Source organism: Etheostoma cragini, chromosome 9, assembly GCF_013103735.1.
Source record: "Etheostoma cragini isolate CJK2018 chromosome 9, CSU_Ecrag_1.0, whole genome shotgun sequence".
NCBI lineage: Eukaryota > Metazoa > Chordata > Actinopteri > Perciformes > Percidae > Etheostoma > Etheostoma cragini.
In genome coordinates, this window is record NC_048415.1 from 8,566,779 (window position 1) to 8,590,128 (window position 23,350).

Here is a 23,350-nt window from a genome sequence, read left to right on the forward strand (position 1 = left end):
CTGGGTCTCCCACAGTACACTCATTCTGCCTTGCATTGGGTATTGTGGAGTTAAATGTCATCTGCCTTGCATTTTATGTAAAAGAAACCATTTCTACTTGGGTTACTGGCTACTGTAAGTGTGACAAGTTTGTGGGAAGAAATACTAGTATCAAATGTCTGCGGACCCATGAATGCTAAGGATCACTGACGCGCTGCAAAGAATAAAGTGTAAAGTAATCAATATATATATATATATATATATATATATATATATATATATATATATATATATATTTTTTTTTTCTTATTTGGAATGAGTGGGAGGTGACAGATTATGTACCATAGCAGCGTTTAGTGAGGTACTCAACTCATAAAGATATTAACATCACTTCCACTTAACCACACATTATAAAAAAAAAAAATTATATTTTCAGTGTAGTGACACAGTAAGCAACTTTCAGTCATTTTTTGGTATCGTAATGATGATTAACTCTTCGGTCTGCCATTAACTGATTTTCTGATTCTGTGCACACTTGCATGTTCTCCTTGCAGAGAATTCAACCGAGGTCAGTCTAATGTGCTATTGATGAGTAACTTGGTACAACTGCACACAATGTATCCACTGTGAACTGAAAATAAATTATGTTTCATGCTTCTGCATCTCTGGACTTATTTGTATACCAACCAGAGTATGGTCAAATAAACAATGCATTTTATAGGGTAGTATTTTGTGTGTTCACAGAGCATATACAAAGAAAGTTCTGGTTTATTTATTGGTGTGTGTGTGTGTGTGTGGGGGGGGGGTGTATAGGCTTACTGATTACGGCAAACAGAGTAAAAATGCTAATACTCTATTACAGTATCACAACACTGTTCCTTTAAAGACCTATACTAATAACTGTCAACATAAATACATTTACACAAATGAATTCACTTTAATCAAGCAGCACATTGTCCATGGACAGATGCCATGAACAAGTTGAAATGAAATTCACAGTAAGACATGATAAACAAAAATCATTGTTACGCTGTATACACTTACTGTACAAGTCAGCCTAGAAAAAACTAACTATTCTCAACAAGTGCAACTTAGCTTGAAATCTGACTGTAATGTACATTATTTTGTCAGTATTTCCAGTGAAAATGTTTACTAAAAGATGAATCAAAACTGGCAGCACAACTCAGCGTGTAGACATGTAATGTTTTTTCCAGCAATAAATCCAAACAGATGGACGTTCATGGATTTAAAGGCCTGGTGATATTCTATATTTTTATTAGCAAATACCATGAAAAGACCAAAACACCGAACTTATTGTTTATTTTGGAAAAATCCCACATACAATACACTGTCCTGCTGCAGGAAATCACTTGACCACCAAATGTGTATTAATGCGCAACTGAAAATAATCCCCAACAAAAGCAATATTCACTCCTGTCTGAGTAATGTTTGCTAAAAAGAATACTGTATTTAAAGAGTTACAGAATGTCTTCATTAGAGCCAATGAGAGACGGCTAACATATTTGATTTTGATCATTTGATGGAATTTGTTGACAAAAAGAAAAAAAGAATAATGCTATAATTATCCTTTAATGTGGAACATTCAGACTCATTCTGCTCGCTTTCAGATGAGGCTTTAAAACAATGTTTTTTGAGGGTCCAAAATTCGGAACAAATGACCCATCAATCCTTAAAAAAATATGGATCAGACGAATAGATGTGACAGACTCGACACGTTCTGAATTTAAATCTTTGCATTTAGAGGGATGTACTGCTGAGTAGTGAAGACAGGTGCAACACATTGCAGGAAGATGGATGAAGCACTGAGATATACAATAACAAAAAAAAAAAAATGGTGTCATAAGATCTCATACAGTCTTACTTGTGGAGAAAGACAGCTGTAGTTTAAAATGGAGGTGCTGTGAGGGGAAGACCATGTTGACATGCAGGCTGCAGATTATACATCAGGAGTACTTCTAACATCACCTCCTTCATTACTACAATAACCACATTGCTGCCCTGCATGTAAACACTGTCCCTGCATCTCATATGAGTCTCTCCATAGGTGGCGGCTGGGTGATGCTCCACATCTCCACACGGGATCCCTCCTTCTCCTGCCGGCTGGGACTGTAGGTGCCGTGAGTGGCGCGGCGATTAAGCGCCATCACCACGCTGACGGAGGTGAGGATGAGAACCAGCAGCAGGACGACGGTCACCAGACTGACGGACAGGATGAGGTCAAAGGTCAGACCCTCGGAGGTTAACTGGAGGGAAAAAGACAGAAACATTTTCTTTGGTTTAAAAACGATCATTCACGTGAGACATGGTTTATTTTTGTCTTGCTGTTCACTGTTGCTCTCGCTCACACATACTCTCACACACACTTCTCCTCTCCTCACTGCTTTACACTACACCAGGCGCTCCACACGAGCTGCCAAAGTGCTGATGGATGTGTTTCCCAGCTCAGCAGGTGGGTTGCGACCACCAGGATCCTCGAGTTGCTGCGGACTGAAACCTCCCTCCGTCTGCCGCCTCTCTCGCAGTTTGGCAACGGCCAGCGCCAGCCCCAGCATCACCACTATCGCCAAGCCAACCAGACACGGTGCCAGCACGGCAACCACCCGTGAGCTGTATGGAGCACGCTCCGTCTGTGGAGGATCACACAAACACACACACACACACACACGGGCAAGATGCTGCCTGATGATCCCATTAGCATATACACCACCACTCACACACCAAAAATAGCTCATACAGACACACACATGATTCTTTTCTAGCAGGAAGAAAAGCTGATTTATATCAAGTGTTTTAATTACTTGTGAAACCTGCTAATATTCATTTTTAACTTAGCGCCCCGTGGCCCTTTGATCATCACACACCGCACGAACACACAAGCAACTTCACGACCAGTCAGAAACACAACCCTGCATGCAAACACACTGATTCCTGACCTTGCAAGTTAAACCCAGCGAATCAAGACAAACCAAAGCTTCCAGTGCAGCCGGTGAATGATTGTCAACATTCATTAATAACCAGCAACAGAAAAAACAAAGCAGCTGATGCACTTACATCAGTTGTTGGTTGATGTGATAGTTGTGAACCTCTGAGTGGCTACTAAAAGGTTGCACAGCACAACAGCTGTAAGAATCACTCCATTATACTTCAAATTTTGGCTGACACCATCTTCTTAACTAAAGCCTCTTACAGAACTTGTCAGGTTACACAAGACTGAAAAAATCTCAGAAGTCAGCAAACTTTACAGTGAGCAATCAACATGGAAACATAATTCTTGCAAAAATACAACCATCCATATCCTGAGGCAAAAAATAACTTATGCACTCATGCTCGACGCTGTAGACATTACACTTTCTTTCCCTTGCTACAGGTTCTTTGTTGACTCCTGGAAAGTGCTTACCTGTCACTGCAGCACAGTTGGCTGTCATAGCGAGTGTGACACAAGCAAGCCGGAGCAGCCTGCAGCCAGGATCCGCCATCAGTCACCGACTGCCACACACACACAGACAAGGAAATGTCTAACTAACCAGTCTCTAAGGTACAAGGCAGGGCCACCCTGAAGCCTCAGCAGAGCTGCTACACACGGAGACGGCAGCAATGCTTCCCTGCTGTCAGCACTATCAGCCTGCTCTGTGTGTGTGTGTGTGTGTGTGTGTGTGTGTGTGTGTGTGTGTCTGTGTGTTAAGCTGCCCTCATACGTTTCTTTAAAACAGACCGAACTCCTGTGAATGCCACCAGCTCTCTGCTGAAACTGCACTTCAGTGCCAGATGCTCCTTTTTTTCGCTGGTGAAGCACATTTCTACCTCTCTGCTTCTCTCGCTCTCTCAAAGGATGGCCACATCAGTGCCGACACTGAACAACTGCTTCCCATTTCCTCCCCCTCTCTCCTCACCATTAGGGCTACCTGTGCTTTCAAAGGAAAACACACACACACACACACACATATATACATATACACAGAAGAAGAATATGAGATGGAAGAGAGGAGACAGGTACAAAAGAGAAGTGCAACATAGAGTGTAAATATTACCATTCAATGAGTGCAACTACATATTGGCTACATGGTCAAAATTTGTCTCGTCTCACTTGTCTTCAGGGAGAAGACTTTTCACAACATTTTGGAACATGGCAGCAGAGAATTGTTCCCATTCCCCCATAAGAGTGTTTGTGAGGTCAAGCACTTCTTTTGAAAAAAAATTGCCATTTTTCGTTTGTTTGTTTGTTTTCAAGACAGGAGTCAGGTGTCTATTTGAACACAAACCCTGTTTTTGGCTTGTTGTTCTCATTCCTCCTGTTATTACTGACATTGCCTAATGTGCTTCCAGTGTAAGTGATGGGGGACAACGTCTACAGCTCTAGATTAATGCAAAAATGTTTCTAAAAGCTCTTGTGAATCTGATGTGATACAGCCTACACATCAAGTGTAAGGCTATATATCTTCCAAAGTTACGGTCTTTTTGTCACTGTCCTTGCACTGCGGCTGAAGAATGAAAACACGTGTGAATTTTATGTAAGTTCTTTTTAATAATCTCTCATAAACTTTGAACTAATAAACAAAACAAGGAATATTACTGTGTAAACTATCACTTACACTAGCCCCATTTCACACAGCCTGTTTAAGGCTGGATTGTTGTGCCATTATTCCGCCTCGCTGTGCTATGTAAAAGGTACGGACACGGAATAGGGGGACAGACTTGGTATGCCGTTCGCCGGCATGGCAAAACCACACACACACACACACACACACACACACACACACACACACACACACACACACACACACACACACACACACACACACACACACACACACACACACACACACACACACACACACACACACACACACACACACACACACACACACACACACACACACACACACACACACACACACACACACACACACACACACACACACACACACACACACACACACGCTGTCAGTTTACATATCGGTCACACCTCTTTTGCTTCCGGAATGCCGAAATGCTATCTGAAATCCCACACTGGGGATGCACTATGTCAGCAATTGTTAAGTTAAATGCAAAAATGCAAAGACGGCGTAGTAGTGGATCTTTACGGCAGTGTTTCTGAATCTCTGTGTAAAAGAGGCAACTGAAAGTGGATAAGGAGGGATCATTTGGTAGGCAAAGCCAATATGAACAAGAGGAATAATTACAGCAAACCAAAGCATTGTCATGTTAAAACAGGAAAGAGTCTTCCCCCAAAACAAATGTGTCTGTGCCTTTGCTCTCTCTCTCTCTGTGAAAGAGAAAACCACGATTGGTTAGGCCTGTGTGTGTTTTTGCGTGTGTGTGTGTGTGTGTCCATGAACTTGAGCTATTCTGGGATCTACTCTCACTACATCTTGTTAGTAGAGATCAAGTGTTTGGTGTCCTGGTTGCCACCTGACTTCGGCCTCTGCTCCCACTGACATGCACACAATGATACACTGTTAGGAAATCAATGAAAGGTTTTGTAAAGCCACTAACCTTCAACTAGGTTAATGGCTCCATTTTCGAGAGAAAAAAGAGGAAAGAAATTGGAAAGGAAAGTAAAATGTGAGGTGACTGAAAAGACAAATTAGTTGACAGAGATGAAAAGAGGACAGAAGACAAACAATGACTGATGAGATTTTTTTTTTATTTGACACCAACAAAGACAGAGACTGAATTTAAACCGAGACAAGACAAGAGGAGAGAGTATAATGAAGGACAAACAAGACAAACAAGAAGTTACTGTCATACATGGATCATCCAGCATGACGTCAGCACAGCGAGACTAAAATACACACAAAAACACAGTCCATGTGGAACAGACAATGATTTAGAGCGTTATGAAATGTTGACCACAACAGCATAGTGAATTTTTTGAGGTACCGTTCAAGCAGAGCCGCAGAGAATTTTAGGCTTAAAATATCTTCGCCTCACTCAGGAAGGTTTAGAGACGGAAACTTCTTCTTTGGGTACAAAACAACACGGAGCAGTCAGTCAGTCAGTCACCGCTGTGCTCTGAACGCACATCAAGAACAAAGTGAGACATCTTGTCGTCTTCTAGCCCCTCTAGATGCCTTTGTAACCACAACACAGTTTTTGATAGTTCACACATTCAGCCGTATGGAGCTCCCAAAATTCAGTTCAGACAAGACTGACAGGATATCTTCAATAAGAAACATTATAAATAACACATATTCTATAATGTTTTTCATTGCATCAAAACGTGCTTTATTTCCCTTTAGAACACATGAACTATACTGCACAGTCAACAAGTTTAATAATAGCTTAATCTTTTAAGTGCTTTATGAAGCTTGTCATTTGAAAATGATTTTTGATGATGTTTTTCACGTTTTGGACTATTGGTCGGTCAAAGCAAGCAGTTTTGATGTGTTACTTTGTGCCCTGAGAACATTTATTAGATTATTAAATGTTTAGTCAATTAATCAACAATGTTAATTAATTGACAATGAAAATGATGTTTCATTGCAGCTCTAAGTTGTATTTTGTCTGCTTTACATTACCTTACATTACCTCCGCCACACAGGTTATGTTTTCAGTTTGACTGTCAGCTTTGTTACAATTACGGACAAACTTATAACCCGATTTCCATGGAACTTGGTTGAATTGTGAAGCTTGGGCCAAGGAAAAACCCATTACATTTGAATCAAGGAGTGAATACAAAACTTAATCTTCACTTTTTCCCTTTCAATACCATTGTGAGATAGGGCATGGCCTTGGCGGAGGTCTGCAATCACTAAGTGCCCTTCTAGTTCTAGCATCTGTAATCTATAGCTACTAAAAATGTACATTTAATTGAGTAATATACTCTAAATACCTATATTTAAAAAGGTGCTTCTGATGAGCAACATATAATTTTAAGGCACAGAAACAGCTCTGTGGTATCATCCGTCAAACTAGGGAAAACCCTAATTTGTGTCGTGTGCTGCTTTTTAGGGAAATCACCGGTCATTCTCATCTTTTAAGATTAATCAGTCACCCATACACATGCATTTCTCAAACAGTCCCAAAGACAAGTGCATGCAAACATGTACATACATATCGCGCATACACACACGCACGCACACACACATTCAGTCATTGCCTCCCCAGTCCACCTCAGGCTCATCATCCAGCCTGAGGATGAGGTAGGACAGAAGCTGGAAGAGGTTCTGCCACAGCAGCAGGGCCACGTAAAAGTAAATGTCGCTTACGTCCGTCTGGCACATTTCTCCAGCGAAGCTCATTTCACACACGCAGAAGAACTTGTTGATGAGGTTGCGGCAGTAGCCTCCATTCAGACATGGGTTGGACTTGCACTCGTCCACCTCCTGCTCACACCTACACAGACACACAATTACAGTTCAGTCAGGGACACTGACACCAAGGAAGTGACCACTTGTAGCGAATAGTTTTCCAGTAGGCTCTGAAGAGTAAAAAGCTAGGCTCTTTAAGAATTTGAGCTCTGCTGGGAGAGCTTACTGCAATAAACATACATAAACATTAGATCTTAATTTTGTCACAAAAGAGTAAGAGTAAAAAGAGTAAGAATATGATTGGACGTTACTTGTGAGCTGAAAGCCACACAGCCAGTGATGGTAGAGCATGAATGAAACAGTTTGATGACAACTAGCTAATGCAAGTGTAATGCCAGTGTCCTGCCTGAACTTATGCTATGCTCTGCAGATAAATCAGGGGATGACAGTATATTTTAGTCCTGGATCCATTTGACTTACTCACTGGTATCATTTAATAAAATAAATATCTTTTTTTCCCTACCGGTGTCCAATGAAGCCAGGTGGACAGTCGCAGGACAGCTCTCGGTCAGTGCAGTTGCCTCCATTGAAACAGGTGTAGTTTTTGTTGTCATCTCCACACAGAGAAACAGGCAGTTTAGGCCGTCTGGTAAGAGACGGTCAGACAGGTAAGAGGGTAAACACATGCATTGTTTGTGTTTAATGTAAAGCTGTGGTATCTGAGGTATCGTGATGTTCAGCAGGTCCTGTGCTACATAGTTTGATGTCTTTACGTCTGCCGGAAGCAGAACTATTAGCCAGACAGGAGGTGCATTGTTCGGCTTCCTGCAGTTTCCCACAGGGGAGACAGAGAGGCTTAGCAGGGGACCAGGATAATACGATTAAAGACCTTTGGTAACTATTCACCAGCAGGAGGTCAAATCACAATGTATATGAATAAATAAGGCAAGCCTTTTTTTGGCCTACAACCTTCTGTGTGCAAAAACCTCTGTTCCAAAACATTATTTATTTGTTGGCAACTTGAGATTCACCCCTCACTGCTTACAAAATACACCTTTTTGTTGTTGTTTGAAAAGAGTAAAATTGTTGTAGGTGAAGTTTTAATTTAGATGCCAGGAATGATTTTTGAACTACAGCTCTCATTTTGAAACAATGCGTGTCTCATTTTAAGACAAACAATGTCACAGGGAGCGTTAATATTAGCTTTGCTTGGCATTTTGTTGCACAAAGTTGAACAAAAAAACTGGAGATATCGTACATGACATTTGGGAGACAAATATCTAACAGGAAACAAATAGCGAACACCTGAGAAATAGAAAACTTACACATTTCTGACAACAAGGTACCATGGAATTTCTTCTATTCGTTCACTGGAGAGAAACAGAAAGAAAGACAGGGAAAGGGGGTAGAAAGAGACACAAACAAAAAGTCAAAAATCATTTTGATGAAAACTTTACAGGGTAGATGTTCCCGGGAAAGGGAGATGTGCAGCTTGTCTTAGCGAAACACTTGCAAAGGTTCTCCTTGTGCAAAAGAGGCAAAATGCAAGAGGCTGTGTGTTTACAGGATAAATGCTCGGAGGCGTTCCCCTGCTGGTTCTCCAAGGCAAACGTTAGATGACAGAGGAAAGAAACTGGCGCTGAACCAGAGAGCCTTGTTTAGTGAGACACCACAGCAGACTGAGGTCTTTTCTGGCTGACACTAGAATAGAAATGCAGCATCTGAAGCGCTCACTGCAGGCGTGGTTGAAATGCTGAACAAAGGCAGCGCTGTGGAGACATTTACATTAAAAGAATATGTGTTGCGGTTTGGCCCCTTGTTTGTGCAATTTGGGGCATTTATTTCTGTATTTTGTGTGGGTTAACTAACTAAGCTCTCAAAACTAATCATACAAAAGCAAAGTCAATTTTCGGAGCATGAAATATTTATGATGACATTGTTTTCTCTTCTGCTGTTGGTCCATGTTTTCCACAACTCACCAGAAAGTGACTATTCTATGCTATTTTATTCTATATTGTCCTACTTTACTGCTATCCAGCAAACACCAAAACTTACTTGCAAAGGGGTCCAGTGAAGTTCTCGGGGCAAAGGCAGGCGTACCTGTCCGGCCCATGCAGACAGGTGCCTCCATGGGCACACAGGTGGTTTTCACACATATCCACCTCCTCATCACACTCCACACCCGCGTACCCAAACTCACAGGTGCAGTCGTAGGTCAGCCCGTTCACGCTGCAGTTGCCGTGAACGCAGGGGCTGGAAGCGCAGGTGTCAGTGAAGAAGCTGCAGCGTCTCCCGGCCCAGCCTGCGGCACAGCTGCAGTTGTAGTTGTTGAACAGGTCCTGGCACTCCCCTCCGTTTAGGCAGGGGTTGGGCTCACACACGGGGGCCCCGTTGCAGCCAAGGAGCGGTGGTTGCAGTGATGTCTGGATGAATTGCTCCTCCTGCATGCGTGGGAGGTTCACATCAGAGGAGCTGGAGTATGGCAGGGCAATGCCACCCAGCTCCACTGTGCCCAGGCATCCAGCCAGGGACCACCCAGCATCCGGGGCAAGGCCCCCTACGAAGATGTCCACCCCATGCCTGAGGAAGTTCAAGTTGCCTCCTTGGCCCCTGGAAGTGATGGCTTCCTCTATTTCCTCATCCAGGATCAAAGTCCACCGGGAGGTTTGTGCCCATGGCACTGCCATGAACAGGTGGATGCTGTGCCACTTACCATCACTAACACTCGTCCTGCTGCTGATACTGACCGTAGACACCCCCCGCTCTCCCTCCTCCTCCTCCCCCTCATCCTCCTCTTCTCTGTTGTCTCCAGTGGTGCTCTGAAGCTCCATGAAGAGGAAACCACCCTGCACAGAGAGTGTGACTAATTCTGAGCCCTTTTCTGCGTGGAGTATAGCTGTGTTACGCTTTCGAGTGCGTAAGTTTAGGGAGAGGTTAGTTAGATTGCGAGATATGTGGCCGTTTCCCCGGTAGGTCAACACAGTGCTGTCGTTCAGGAAAGTTGCATTGGAATAGCCTAGGAGATTAGAGAAAATATCTGTTGTTTTTACATATTTACAAACACTCACTTCTTTGCACCATTAAAACTCATTGGTCAGTTAGCTTCTTGTGTTTGATTATGTACTGGCTTTATGCATGAGAATACATCAAGGGCATTAGGCACCTTCATTTACCTGTTTGATAATACTACTATCCTTTTAGGCAACTAGTTAGATTAGATTAGATTCAACTTTATTGTCATTACACATGTACAGGTACAATGCAACGAAATGCAGTTATGGTCATCTGTCGTAAATGTTCCTAAGGAGCAGATAAACATGGGGTGGCATGCAGAACAGACGGGCAACACGGCAAATCATCACTAATCCCAACAAAAAAAGGATAAGCTGACCTCAGCTCAATCCTGCTTTACAGAGCACACAGAGAATACTGTGTGGCGGATTAAGGCTATTTTATGACCAAACATGTTGTATCACTTGGTTACATAGTGGTCAATTAACTCAACAATGACCAACATGGTCAAAGATTAGGTAACGCACATATAATGTAAGAGGTACCCAACTCTGTGTCTGGGTTTAAGGGCTTTTGTTTGACTAGGAAATGTCAAGTTAAATATTCACATACCGTGACTGGTAGTGTAACAACAAATCGATCTTAATGGCACGAAAATGATTTCAGATTATGATTTTTACATTGCATTTTATAACTTATTAAATCTAGTATTGATACTGTATCATTATTCATTGATCAAGTATTTTGATTTAGTATTGTCACATAATACTGCTGCTACTAATCCATGGAATGAACAACAGTATTTATTATTGGAAGGACATTTATTAAATGTTATTGTGTGATCTGACAAAACATGACAACTTGCAGCTTGACCTTCAATTTGCTTATGCAGTTTTGTGACTTAACTTGCACTCTATTGGAGTCATATAACAACCTGCCCTTGAAAGAAAAGAAACTGACTTAAAACACCTCTGCTTGTAACTGTTGAAATCTTGGACGTCACTTACATTCGTATCCCTGGTTCAGCATCTTGCACTCTGTGTCTGTGGGGCAAGGTGACAGCTCACACCACATGACCTCTTCACAGCGCCGCCCTGCTGTCCTGGGAGGGCAGGTGCAGGTGAAGTCATCCCACATGGAGTAGCACATTCCACCATTTAGACAAGGGTTTGTCTGAGGATGAGAAAGTGATACAGGGGCTTACCTTTACCACTAAATATGAGATATAACTATACTGTATGTGAATGCATTAGGTGTCATTTTAAGCAGAATTTTAAGTTTTTGTCCATTTCTGCATGTCCAAAACTACTTAATTCTAAAGAATGACACTGTCATTTAAGGCTTAAAATAAAAGGTTAACCACTATCAATGAAAGGAAACCAAAGCTTTATACTCACACTGCAGGTGTTGTCCCCAATGCATCCAGCAGTCACATTTTCCATAAGCTCCAGAGGATAAGAGCTCACTGAGGTGTCCAACCCAAAGAACTGCAGCCGCCTGTCGTTGATCCTCAGGTCCTGAATACAGCCTTTAAAATATCCACCAAACACTGACGTCATCCAACTCTCCAACATACCCCCCACGTACACAGTGTCTCCTGCTTGAACATTGACTGTCCTGACTTCTATATCGCCCTGTTTCTGGGCTGCTACATACAGCGCCATACGATCGTCCGCCACCTCTACACTCACAAAGTGGACTTCCCCATCATCAATTGCACTCTCCGCTTTCAGGCTCTCAAAGTCATTGATCTGAACTGTGACCTTGCCATCCTCCAGCCACATGTGCAGGTACTGGCTGCTGCTGTTGGCTAACACCAGGAGGAATCCGTAGTGCCTCCGTGTACGCAGGAAGAGGGAGATGGAGAGGTTGTTACCCAGATCATTGGTAATGGTAAAAGCTGCGTAACTCTGAGAGTCCTCATTCCCAAAGCGTGTGGTCACATGCTCTGCAAAAAAGGAGAAAACAATGAGTACAATATGGATGGTTTCACTATCCTAAAAACATCTTCAAATATTTTCAGCTAGGCCAGCATGCATGTTTAAAAGTGTTTAATAATTTGGGCATTTTAGGCCTTTATTTATACAACAGCTAAAGACATGAAAGGGGAGAGAGAGTAAGACAGATAGGGGGAATGACATGAAGCAAAGGACCAAAGGTTGGAGTTGAACCCACGTCCACTGCGTGAAGGAGTAAACCTCTGTATCTGGGCGTGTGTTCTATCAGGTGAGCTACCCAGGGGCTCTTGTATGCACTCCTTTGTAGTGAAACCACGAACATAGAGAACGTTTGTACCAAAGACCAAAAGAAAGCTAGGGTGCATCTGACCTAATGTCAGTGTCACCCAAGTTCTAAAAGAGTTTACACTCTCTGATCTATCAGACTTTTAATACTATTTATCATATTATTTTTATATCTATTATTTTTACTTGCAACACAAGGGGGCAAAGTTATTTTTTTCTTATCTGTGCTGAGAAAAAGAAAAAAATAGAGCATCATGATAGATTTATGTTTTTGCAGAACTAACTGTGGAGAAAAAGACTTGAAGAAGTATATGTTGAACTCCATAGAAGAACAAGCACAGAAAAAGGAAATGTAAGCAGCCACCAGCCCCCATGTGCTGTATATTCTGTGTGAACTGTCAGCACTTTCCACTGCTGGTTGGTCCCTTTAAAAGGTAGGCAGGACATTTAAAACACACAAAGCGAAAGAAAGAGGACTCACAGTGTATGACGGGCCTTATAAAAACCTTATGAACGCTCAAATGTGTGTGTGTGTGGATGCTTTCAAGTGTATAGTTGTGCATGTGTGAGTAAATGTTCACAATCACTAGTAATCTGCTTTAAAAGACTCAAGAGCCTATAGATATCCTCTGTGAAAAAACTGAACTGTTAAATTTTAAAAGAAAACTTAAGTGATAGTTTAAACTTACATGTTTTCATTCTACTTATCATTCTGTTTCTGATGTTTGTATCATGGTATGTATGTTGACTACTGTATTCAACTGTCTGCTGATTTTCTTGAATGCTCCGTGTATTTCCAAAATAGAATCTCTAATATCCTTAATCCAGTGCGTCAGATAAGAGGATCTCTGCCTCTGTCCTTTACTTTGACTTTTGATTGGCCTCATCCTTCCCCCCTTATCTACTGTTAAACATCAGCAACTGAGAATGTTCTCTAATTACCCAGCTAAGAAATTTGGAATGACCTGGTACTTTTTTCTTCCTCAATTAAACATGTTATCTTCAAACTTTAAGAGTCCCCTACACTACTTTTGGTGATTACATATGCCAAAGTTTTTCTTACATTTGTGAGTGTGTGTGTGTGTGTGTGTGTGTGTGTGTGTGTGTATGTGTGTGTGTGTGTGTGTGTGTGTGTGTTTGTGTCAGATTGTGGGGAAGGGAAGTAAGCAGCAGCTCCAGAGGGAGTTAGAGGATGTCCTCATGGAACCAACTAGTAGATTTAGAAAACCCAAATCTTCTCCCAACTTCTGTTAAAGTCTATTATTTCACAGCTGTAAACATACCCTCCTCACAGTCTTGCCCCTCATAAGGCCTCGGACATCTGCACTGGTAGCTATGCCACAGGTTGACACACTGTCCTCTGTTTTGGCAAGGCACGTCCAGACAGCGGTCCCTGTGGCTGCAGCCAGGGGACACATTGACAGCAGAGTCGCTCAGCCAATTCTCAGGGACGACGAGCTGCCAGTCCACAAACACATCCCGCATGCAACCAATGAATGCTGGAAGTGGAGAGTTGTCACTGGGGCCATTTGAGTCTTGAAGCACTCCTCCAATAAAAGTGTTCTGAGGAGGTGACACCAGCCTGGCCATGGTGCTTTGGACTGGAGCCATCTTGTGGCATGACTGGTTCCCACAGCTCACAGCATCATCCAAGAGTGTCAGACTGAGCATCCAGCTTCCGAGCACAGCCTCTACAGAATGCCACTCTCCATCTGTGACATTGTGTGGAAGCTCCAGGACCTGGCTTGGGCTTTCTGCTTCAGCCCCAGCAGAGGTCTCCTTCCGTAGTGTAAGACGAAGCTGCCCTTCGTCCAACTCCAGGCTCAGCAGCATCCCCTTGCTGTTCCGCTGGAACAACAACGCTCTGGGCAGAGTAGTTTTGAAGCTGAGGGTGATGTTGCAGGACACCACGGCATCCATCAGGGGACTCTGCAGCAGCAGGTAGCCTCTGCGCTCAAAGGAGAAGGTGGTGGGGGTTTTACAGAGGGGTCCAGTGTGCCCAGGTGAGCAGTAACAGGTGTATCCGTGATTCCCATCCAACAGGAAAGGTGCGCAGGAGCCTTGGTTCTGGCATTCATTTCCCTCACAGCCCACCAGCCTCACCTCACAGTTTACACCTCCATAGAGGACGCCATTGTTACTGTGTTTAAGGCAGTGGCAAATGTAGCCTCCAACATGACTCTCACACCTGCCCCCATTCTGGCAGGGATTGGGGTCACACTGGTTTATCACCTCCTGGCAGAGGGAACCTGTTAGCAGAAGAATACAATACAGTCACATCAAGACACAAACCCTCTTAAACGTTATTACTGCTGCCCAATTAAACAACTTAAAAACATGATTGCAGATGCCATGATTGGCCTTATTCACTAGTCTTCTAAGCAATAGATGTCCCTGCTGCGTATTTATTACAAACAAGTCACACGTGGTTGGGCGACGCCTGGGAGCTAGCTCAGGCAGGCAACTTGAGCTGCGTGGCTGTTTACACATGACACGCTCACACTCCGTATAATTTACCAAACACACCCCGTTAATTTGGCGGCCTGTTTAAGCTGCTCATCAATGGCGCAGCTGCCCTGATCCCGTAATTCTGACTGCTCTGTAAGCACAACCACCCCAGGATCCCTCTGCAGGCACTAGCCAAGGGCAAGCTACTTTATCATCACTGCCCAATATCTCATGTAAACCCAATCTGCGGGGAGTGATGAGATCAGAGTCTGGCCGCCAAACACAATATTCTGCTTTTATAATAAACAATTCAATCGTGAGTTGTCTGCCTGAACTAGGTTATTATGGGGACAGTTAGTAATAATGGCAGGTGAGGAAAGTACTGCACATGCGTCCAGTTATTTTCTCCCATGTTCCTCCATATTTTATCAACACCTGTTAAATGTATCATGGTTCCTGTTTGTTCTGATTTCTTTGGGGCCATGGATACACATCAAGTCAATTTAGCCACATCTGAATCCAAACTGTTATTAACCACAGTTCAAGAAACATTTGTATGTTCTAATGATGTAGAGGCTATTAGCATTTACAATTATCATGTAGACAGATTTAGAGATACATTAAAAAGATAATACAACTGCAACGAGCAGGCACATATGGAGCAACAACCATAAGTTATACAGTACAACACAGCACACTGTAGAAGAATACTGTAACAACAGGTCTATTTGTTTTATATTGGTAGAATGAAAGACAAATTAACGAAATACCTATTAATTAATACTTGATTAAACTTATACAAAAACATCTTTCACTGTTACCTGCTCCAAGCAACAAAATACCCCAAATCCATGGTGCAGGTGTCCACATCATGCCGTCACTTTTTCCCCCAGAATAGCCCCGAACGTGTCTAACTGCACCATATTAGTTTGTGTGTGTACATGCCATCCCAGTGGAGGTCTGTTCCTTGTATTCTTCTCTACAACAACATAGGTCTGGGTGGCTCCAGTCAGGAGACCGTCAAAGCCAGATCCTGGGGATTAAACTAATGCTATTTGGCCACCTTACAGGGTCACTGCCACAGTGACTGGCAGCAGGTCAATTTTTAGAACGGATCTCTCAGCAGGCAACAGCTCACAGTCTTACTTACAAGTCTTGTGTAAGCAAAAAAACTAGGATTTTCTGCTTTTGCAATTAAAAAGTGAAATTTGATGTTGCATCCTTGCAAAAATGCTGTTATTAAATTGATTATTGTCTATGACATGGCCTGCATATCCAATGCCTATTCAATATCTACAAATATAACTAACATTTAACTAATTTCTAAATAATGGTTCCAGTTGTCCTTTGGCCTTCTCACTTAAATATTTCACACTCAACAGCATTACATTGTCACTTAAATTAAAGCTACTACATAAAATTGTAAAGTATAGAACATTGTGTACTATAGCTACCGCTACTATATCTTTCATCTCTTAAAAAATGTTATTTGCATTCCACTACTGGAGGGCGCTTAAATCAGGAAGTGCCAAACCTGCCATACACACTGGTGTTCTGGAATGCCCTGCTGGCAGGAAGTGATGACCAGTAGTTTGCTTTGACTGATCAGTCACGTTTTAAATGTTTTGAGTAATAGCAAAACGTTCCCATTTAAATTTGCCTGTTGACCCTGATGTTGATCCAATCAGAAACTGCTCATTCCTGTAATCAGACATCTCACTGTACACACTAATTGATTTTGAACGTCTCTATATACAGCATTACTGGAAACCACCTACTCCTGTCTAACCGTCATTGGAGACCTGTGTAAGACACAATGAGTTAAATTTGGTAAATCAGAATAAATTACCTGTAGTTCCTAGAGGACAGCTGCAGATGTAGCCTGCAGCATGCTGCTGGTCATAGTGTTCAGGAAGCAGAGGCTCGCTGCCATACAGAGACTGCCACGACCTCTCAATGCAGCGGCCTCCATGCACGCAGGGGTTGCTGCCACACTCATTTATGTCGATATGACACTGGCGTCCCTCAAACCCTGGAATGAGGAAGTCAGGCAGTTTTTCCGACTGGAATAATATGTTAGATTGACTGCACATGTGACATCCCATGTATATTAGGTAATAAAGTCAAAATTCTTTAAAGGAAATTTTCACAACGCTTTTAAACCTGTAGCTCAGAAATGTATTGTTTCCCTGTTTACTGAGTGAGAAAGTGCTTCATGTACCTGGCCAGCATTCACAGCTGTAGCTACCCTGGCTGTCCGTGCAGATGGCGCTGTTGAAGCATGGTTCAGAGCGGCATGGTGGCAGTGGTGTCTCACAGAGTCTGCCAGTGAAGGCTGTGTGAGAGCAGTCACAGCTGTAGCTGAGACAATCAAGGATTCAGAAAACACATGAATGAGATTATTTACAGTAGTCTGTCCCGTCTGGGTTTACAGGTTGGACTTTAATCATAAGAGGAATCTGCGCAAAACATTTGTTCTTTTCTAACCTGGCAAGAGCTATTTTTTATTTTCAGAAACAGGAGCCGGGCTACTTACTTATTCACCCGTTCTATACACAGTGCCCCGTTTTGGCATGGTTGCTCTTGGCACTTGTCAATGTTGATGTCACATCGGTGTCCTTGGAAACCGGGCAGGCAGGTGCAAGTGAAGCTACCGGCATAGTCATGGCAACTGCCGCCATTGAGACACGGCTGTGATTGACACTCATCAATCTGGACCTCACAAGTGGCCCCTGTGAACATCAAAGAAGGACAGATGTCAGGGGGCGTTTGAGCCTGCTACATACACTGAGGGCAAGGGGCAAAAACGAACAAAGCTTTCATGTGTACTGGCTGTGATCATGTGTGGATTGCTCTTTTATCTCACTATTAGGCTCCTGCAGCTGTTTGCAATTCTAAAAACAGTACATTGTATACAATATATCTGTAAATCTGTCCCCACACTAAAATAACTTGTGTTGTCTTCATGCGGTGTTAGAGAAAGGTGATTAGAATGAAAGTTTAACGAGTATAAATACAACTAACAATACATGATTTTAGACTGCCTTAAAGCAGTAAACCATCTGAACATGGAAATAGTTGACACTTAAGTCACTGAATTTGCTTTGCCTATTCCGTTCAGCTGATTGATCTATCGGGTATGTTGCTAGTTCATCTTTTCTTTATTAAAATGAATTTAAAAAAGATTTGAAACACAAAATGAGATAGAATACAAATAAGATCCAGACGTGACGGAGGGCAAAAATTGTGAATAAAGGTGTGAGATTATATCCCAATAAGATGTAAATCCAAATGATGCGGTCTTACTCTTAAGATGCTCTTGGGAGACCCAGCACTGTTCTTTCCACTTACCTGTGAACCCAGGAGAACACAGACAGGAGAAGCTGCCCACTCGGTCTACACAGGTGGCCTCGTTCCTGCAGGGCTGTGAAACACACTCGTTCACGTCAATCTGACAGTGAGTGCCCTGAAACCCCGGCACACAGAAGCATGAGTAGCTGTCCCCGCGGATTCTACATATTGCTTTGTTTTGGCATGGGTTAGGAGAGCACTGGTCCTCTGGTGGAGGCTGCAGTTCAGGAGATGCACCTATGATCAGATCACATTTCAAAAATGTTAATATTACTCACTCACTTAGGCTGCAGAGATTAACAAAACCAGTATTTAAAAGTAATAATAATTTGGTATTTTGCTACTTCTTGTATTAATTATTTTAGTCTTGGAGCAGAACAACAGGTTGGTGACCTATGATAATACTTACTCAGCTTTCTAACATCTGGTTTTATTTAATTTACTATACAAATGACCTTATTAAGTGTTAGTTTAGGAATGTTGTGCTCTATCAGCGTGTAAAACTCTATGTGGAGCTATGTGACACAACTAAAACAGGCCAAAAAAAATCTATTTCAACAACTCAATTGTTACTCTGTACAACACAACTGTTCTCGTCAGTTGTACATCAATGGAGCAGATATGCTCTTGATTGCTATTTTAGTTTGATCATGCCTGGCATGAAGCTCTTAGAATTTCTGTTCAGATTTGATTAAAACAATATAGCAGCTGTGAGTACAAGCACTTTAAATTGAAGGGCCCCTCAAGGCATCATGGCTGACTGCCATGGCAACCAATTCCACTGTTTGGCTGTAGCGTTCAATCCATTTTCATGGTGACAGAATCCGACAGAAGCTGTGTCGTCCCGAAGAATTTAGGCATTTACTCCTTTATACTGTGTTTTAATCAGCAATACATCAATGCCACGCTGGCAGAGCTCTGGGTTTAGGTCTAATTTCAGTAAACTAATGTAATACATACTAATTATAGCAGAGCTCTTCCACAGTGAGTCTGTTTGCATTACATTGTGTGTGGTATGTTTAAACTGATTATAGGCTTACTGACCCATATGTAAGGCAGCCAACAATTAATATTTTACAGCTTAGTATTTTATGCAAAAAACATATAATTGTAGGCCCAATTTAATTTTTTACAATTATGTATTGGGGGGGCTCTTTCAGTTAATTGACTTAAAAAACATATAAGACTCCTTCTTTAGGCTTTTATTGTAGGCTCAGTTTAATATGCAATATATGAAGTAGGGAACCCCTACTACGTCTCTCTTTCTCTCGCTCTCTCTCAGATAAGGGGTCCTTGGATTGACAAATGTTGAAGACCCCTGAATTACAGGATCAGCACTGGATCCTACCCAGAAACATCAATGAAAAGCAATACTTCTTACACTGTGTGTAACTTAATAATGTGTAACTAAATATGTCTGAATTAATTGCTTTGTCTTGCCAATGGGTGAACTTACTGGGGTGACACCTTCCCCGATTTCATGAAGACAATGGTCCAAATAATATATAGGAACATTACTGATACTAACATTATTCTAAATATGATTGTAAATGATGTTTTTGCTGCGGAGTGTGAGCATGCCTTCGAGCAACAGGAGGCTGACTGCAGTTCACTTAATGGAAACAGATGTCATTAATGACAAGGATTTTCTAAAAGTTAGGCCTGCACATAGAACCCTTATTTGAATATAGTTTTCTATTTTAAGACTCAAGAGAATTGTTCATGTTGTCATAATCACCATTGTTTCCTCCTTCATCGATAAGACTTAAAAGACATAAAGTCTTCGAGATCACAGCTTTAATTTCCTTCTTTTTTTTTTTAATTTAGAACTTTTTCATCATCATGGATTTTATCACACATTTGAAAAACAATAAATACACTTGCAATTCAAGGACTCTCATCTCATCATAGACATCTTTCAAATGCAAATAGCAGACTCCATCACTTTTATAACTTCCCTCATAAAATAATTATATACTATATACTATAACTGATGATGTTGCTTTCTAGGAAAAAGGCTATTCCAAATCTCATTGTGTCTAGAACTATGATTAAAATTGTATGTTTGGGGATGTTGTTAATTTCTCAAATCTCAAAACCACTGCATTTTAAGGTAGGTTTTGGCAAATCTCTTTAACTTCTTAAACCCTTTAAACATCAATATTATAGACATATAACAATAATTCTGCATTTAGATGTTCCAACACTTTACTGATGCTTTTTCAAATCAAGAAAAAAACTTATTATGAATTTTTTGTTGGTGCAGATGCTTACATTTGGTTAAAATGTCCTAGATCACTTGAGTTCTGTGGTTCTGAGCAGAGTGAGGTGGCAACTGATTTTATAAAAATGAACCCAAGATTTGGTGAAGCAAGGTTTAATAGGTTAAACAGTTTCACTGTGACCTGAAACCAAAACAGTTTGAGAACCTCAATCAATGATAGATTGCTTATTTTCTCACTCTTACTAAGTCTCAAATCACATATCATGTCTTGAGATATGCCCCTTTTGCGTATACACATAAAAGAAAACATCAAAGACAAATAGCTACCGTGATGTATCTTTAAAATGTTCATACTTCAGGCAGAACAAAAGGGACCAGCTCAGAGGTAACAATCCTCGTAATCCATGGAATGTGCATCAGGGGCCACAGTGGCATGATGCCACAAAAAGGAGGCTTCAAATCACCTGTTCAAGTGTTGCATGTATTAGATGATAATCACACTGCGCCACATTTCTTAAAACCCTAAAAGTGTGTATTGCCTGATTGGTTCAACACCATTATGAAGCTAAGGGCCACAAATGCAGCCACACTGATACAAACAGAGATATTCCATTAATATTATACGATAATCACACAGAGTAATCATGCCTCAAGAGCACAATCAGGCTGAAAGCAGACTAAAAAGATGTAGAAGAGTGCAATTACGCATGGTGCTCCATCTTCACCAACTCAGGCACCAATCTTCTGTCATTGGTGGAGGTCAATCAATTTTAAAGACAGTTGGCAGGGTTCTCTACGAGCAGCTTATACATGTCTAGACTTTGACTTGGAGCTATGGGCTAAGTGTCCTGGGGGTGTGATGGAGATCATTGGGATGCTCGGACCATATGCCTATATTAGCTCTCATTACAACAAGGATAATACAGTAAATTGTGTTGCAGCAGTATACCTATCTATATGTATTGTGTCTACAAAAAGACAGACTCGTATAACCATGGAGAAAGAAATTGCCAATGACTGTTCACGCATTTTTTAGGAAACCATGACAGGTGGTGTGTGTTTCCTCTTTACTGAATCCACTGGTCTTTCAGGTTACCCCTGAGGCAGAGTTCAGAGGATTCAGAACCAGGCCTGTTGTCTATTTTTGAGACGTTTGTGACACAGCTCCAGCCAACCACACATCCCCTCCCACAGCATGTAAGCTTTTTCATATGCAAATTTCTTCTAAGGGTCTTTTGTGTGGTCCTATCTGGGTGTCCTCAAATAGCACATGTGGTTCACCTGACAGATGCATGTTCTGTCTGTTTGTTTCAGTGGTGATAAGAAGACATGTTATTGTTGGGTGTCTTGTAGAGACATAAAGTGCCTCCCCCTTGTCCCATCAGTTACCCGCACACTCCCAACCCCCCCACAATCCTCACATCCCCTCATTGGTCACTACGCTGTTCCCCATTGTTAGATTTCTTTTTGTCCTTAGAAAATGTGTAGCTATCACCATGATGTCAACTCTCACAGTCTTAATTGATATTCCAAGCATGGACTGGTTAAAATGCAAGCCAATTTCTCAAATTCAACAAGAGAACACAGACACTGGTATTAATTTGTACACTGTTCTAATAATAAGGTTTAATGAAACATTTGCAAGACAGTTTTAATTTAAAAAAAAAAAAACATGTTTTGAAATAGTAGCGCTGTATGCTACTTCAATACATGTGCAGGCATGAGACAATGCATCCTGCGTAGGGAAATGATGGGATGCAACACCAACTCAGTCTAGTTTTGCAGGTGTTTAAATGCAAAAAAAATATATGAAACTACTTTTACAAATATAATTAGTGAACTAGGGGAATGTATAATGATTATATAGCAGGCCTACAGCAGTATAAACAATAACTGAAAACTGAAACTTAGCCCGTGAGAAGAAGTCACTTACCATCTATCACAAACAGCGATGAGATAAAAATTGTGCATGCAAGTAATTCAAAATGATTATAGCGAATTAAATCCATGATCGCGACAGGAAATCATCCTGATCGTTGTGTTGAAATCTTGTCATACACGGATCGCTCTGCTCCTATGCCTGCTGCGACTCATCTGATGTCAACTCCAGATCCACTTGATGTAGGCTACACTTCTTCGCTTGATGGAGCACCATCAAGAACCTCCAACACGCATCCAATAATAAAAAGACCACTGAGGCGCATTCAAAAGGCTACACACATTCTCCAGTGCAGATCCACGGGCAGTGACGGACACATGGAGGGAGTTACATCAACCTCAATGCACGGACAGAAGGATATAACTAAATAACTATTAGCATAATAATCAAAGTAATGGGTTTAGATACTCATGGCCTATCCAAAAATTATAATTTACATATTTGACTACGTAGCCTAGTTAAAGTAGACCTACGTCTCCTTGGCAAAAAAACAAAAAACAAAACAAATTAAACATATTTTTAAATCCGAATATCACAATGTTGGGTAGCGTAATAATAGCCATTGATGTAAAAAATCAATTATTGATCCATTTGTGAGAATTAGCCTAATGGATAACATAAATATGAGTGAGTGAATCAAAGAAAAAGTTATTTCCAGAACCATTGATTACTATATTGTTGATTTGATTTAAAGATAGGCTAATTCTTTAAAAACAAATTAGAAGATCAAAATGCATTTCGACGGTTGATAGCAAGCATTTTTATGGGAGATTTAGAATCAGTTGTTGATATAAAGTATTGCTTATTTTAATGATTAAATGCTAAAACTTCTGCCTGTCCTGATCAAAATGAAATCACTTTAGTGTCCACCATAGACTGTGTA

At 41.5% G+C, this 23,350-nt stretch overlaps 1 protein-coding gene across 1 annotated transcript; it reads right to left on the reverse strand.

The window, feature by feature from the left end:
- Nucleotides 1-892: 892 nt before the first annotated feature.
- On the reverse strand, nt 893-22,683 carry crb1 (crumbs cell polarity complex component 1). Its single transcript, XM_034882160.1, is given in 14 exon segments — nt 893-2,243; nt 7,209-7,335; nt 7,774-7,896; nt 8,576-8,620; nt 9,306-10,266; nt 11,270-11,435; nt 11,660-12,210; nt 13,789-14,754; nt 16,803-16,985; nt 17,175-17,314; nt 17,490-17,685; nt 18,305-18,541; nt 22,462-22,605; nt 22,608-22,683. Coding segments are annotated over 14 exon segments (4,134 nt in total). The 3' UTR covers nt 893-2,024.
- Between the last annotated feature and the right edge of the window lie 667 nt (nt 22,684-23,350).